Here is a 2,178-nt window from a genome sequence, read left to right on the forward strand (position 1 = left end):
CCGCGACACGTCGACGTCGCTCATCTCGCGCGAGAACGACGATGTCCGCGACCGAAATCGCTTGCTGCCGCTGCTGCTGCTCGAGCTTGGCGCGGCGACGAGCTCGGCGAAGGCGGGGCACGCGTACGTGCTGTCCATGGACGAGCTGCGGTTGCGCGCTTCGGAAACGAGCGGTGGCTTGTCCATCATCCAGTGCTGGCCTTTCCCGACGCTGTGCCAACGAAAGCCTCGCCCGTTTCGGACCCGCACGTTCCACGAACGTTCTTCATTGCAGGCAACCTTCCGAGGGTGCCAGACAAGTTGACACCATGGTACTAGTACCCGGTAGAGCATGAACAACTTGACGTTGTGTATGGTGTCAAAAGTAAATGCAGGACACTGAATGAGGCATTCTCGCACCACCACTGGTCTGTCGCACAGGTGTCGCTTTGGTACGACGCGCCGACACCTATCAGTTCTACTATGGTCCATTGCCGTAACTGATGGATCTGTCGTGGGACGTTGGGGCGCGCGTCGAGGTGTACTGGGCGAATGAAGCCGACTGGTTTCAAGGGACCATCCAAGAGTACGATGCGCAGGTCGGGTACCGCGTCCTGTACGACGACGGCGACGAACAGTGGGAAGACGCCAATAACACAGAGCGTCTCCACGTGCTGCGGGAGACGAGTTGCGCCCACGATGTCGAGGCCATGGAGCCGCCCGGCGACGACACCGAAGACGACGCCGTCGTCGGTGCCATGGAGCCGCCGTCGGACGAGTTGGGCGACGAGGACGGCGATCTCCAAGCGTCCACGGTTGACGTCGCCACCATGTTCAAAGTGGAAACCACACCCGAGGCATGGCACGAGACAATACCATCATCGCAAGTAGCGACAGTCTCCTCGCTGGAGCAGTGCGAGAGCAAAGCTTTGACGCGTTCGATATCCGACCAACGGCCGATGACAGTGACCTCGCTTCCTCTTCCGCAGTCGACCTCGACGCGACCAGCAGGCGTCAGTGCCAGAAGCAACGTCATGGGCGATACCGACGACGACGACCCGTCTGTTGATTGGACACCGGCTCCAATCGCAACTCGACCCGCTTCCAGTTGCGGCCCGTCGATACCCAGCGGGTACGAGGCCCACGCCGGGACGATCCATATTCCGTATACGAGCCACTTACGACCGCCAGACAAGCCACTGGCGCAGCGACGACGCGCCGGCCCTGGCATTGCCATGTTGCAAGGCCGCGTTGAGTACCTTCGCAGCGAGCTCGACACGATCTACAGCGCGTTCGTCAAGGTGTCGTTCGTCGCACCTGGTCCTGGCAACGTCATGCTGCGCTGCAAGACTGTGCTCTACACGACGTCCGTGATGCCAGCGAGCGCCCGACCGACGTGGAGCAACGCCACTTGGCGCTACGAGATCCCGAACGAGTTTGACATGAAACCATGGGCCTCGCTCCGCGGCGACATCCTTATTGCGGTATTTGATCACAGTCCACACAACAACCTTTTTGTCGGCCAACTGCTTGTGCCGGTGGCCTCGCTCCTCGACGACGACTGCCCCGAGGGCCTCCAGACGCGCTTTGACGAAGAGTATGCGCTCACGTCGCGTCAAGGCAAGGTCCTTGGTGGTCTCTACCTCCGCCTCTCGCACCAACTGCAGCTGCCGCCGAGCGATGCATCGCCCACACTCGCTACCACACACAGCCCAATGGCTCCAAAAAACCCACTGAAGAAGAAGCCCCAGGCAGCAAGTGCGAAGCGCAAGCACGTGGCCAGTCCTGCCATCAACCGCTCCAAGCGCGCCATCGAAATCGAGCGGGAGAATGCTGCCATTAAGAAACGCGTCGCGGCGGCAAAAGGCCGCGCTGTCAAGCTACCGACCGTGCCGGCTGGCGTGGCAGGCCACCGCGCCCACTCGAGCGTGAACCGGCAACGCGAACTCGCAGCGATTGAGGCCGAGAACCGGCGTCTTGCCGCGCGCCGCATCCAAAAGCCGAAACCATCGACAGTGATGGAGCACAGTGAAAGCGATAGTACTAGCAAGACGTCCAAGTCACAACGCGTCGATTTGGAGAGCCAAGCCACGTACGTCGTGCAGGTCGAGCTCACGACGGCGGTCGCGGCGCTGCAGCACGAAATTGCCGGCCTCCAACAAGACGTATTTGCTGCCAAAGCGTCGCTCTCGCGATATA

The 2,178-nt window shown here is 61.1% G+C and overlaps 2 protein-coding genes across 2 annotated transcripts; one reads left to right on the forward strand and one right to left on the reverse strand.

The window, feature by feature from the left end:
- Positions 1-7: 7 nt before the first annotated feature.
- On the reverse strand, positions 8-189 carry SPRG_18547 (hypothetical protein; the record flags this gene model as incomplete). The annotated part of the gene is made up of 1 exon (XM_012357989.1): positions 8-189. A coding segment is annotated over one exon (182 nt), but the record flags the coding sequence as incomplete, so codon positions are not given.
- A 293-nt stretch (positions 190-482) lies between these two features.
- SPRG_18550 (hypothetical protein) lies at positions 483-2,144 on the forward strand (the record flags this gene model as incomplete). Its single annotated transcript, XM_012357990.1, has 2 exons — positions 483-794; positions 1,119-2,144. Coding segments are annotated over 2 exons (1,338 nt in total), but the record flags the coding sequence as incomplete, so codon positions are not given.
- Positions 2,145-2,178: the final 34 nt, after the last annotated feature.

The sequence above is a fragment of the Saprolegnia parasitica genome (assembly GCF_000151545.1).
Source record: "Saprolegnia parasitica CBS 223.65 unplaced genomic scaffold supercont2.1287, whole genome shotgun sequence".
Classification (NCBI taxonomy): Eukaryota; Oomycota; class Saprolegniomycetes; order Saprolegniales; family Saprolegniaceae; genus Saprolegnia; species Saprolegnia parasitica.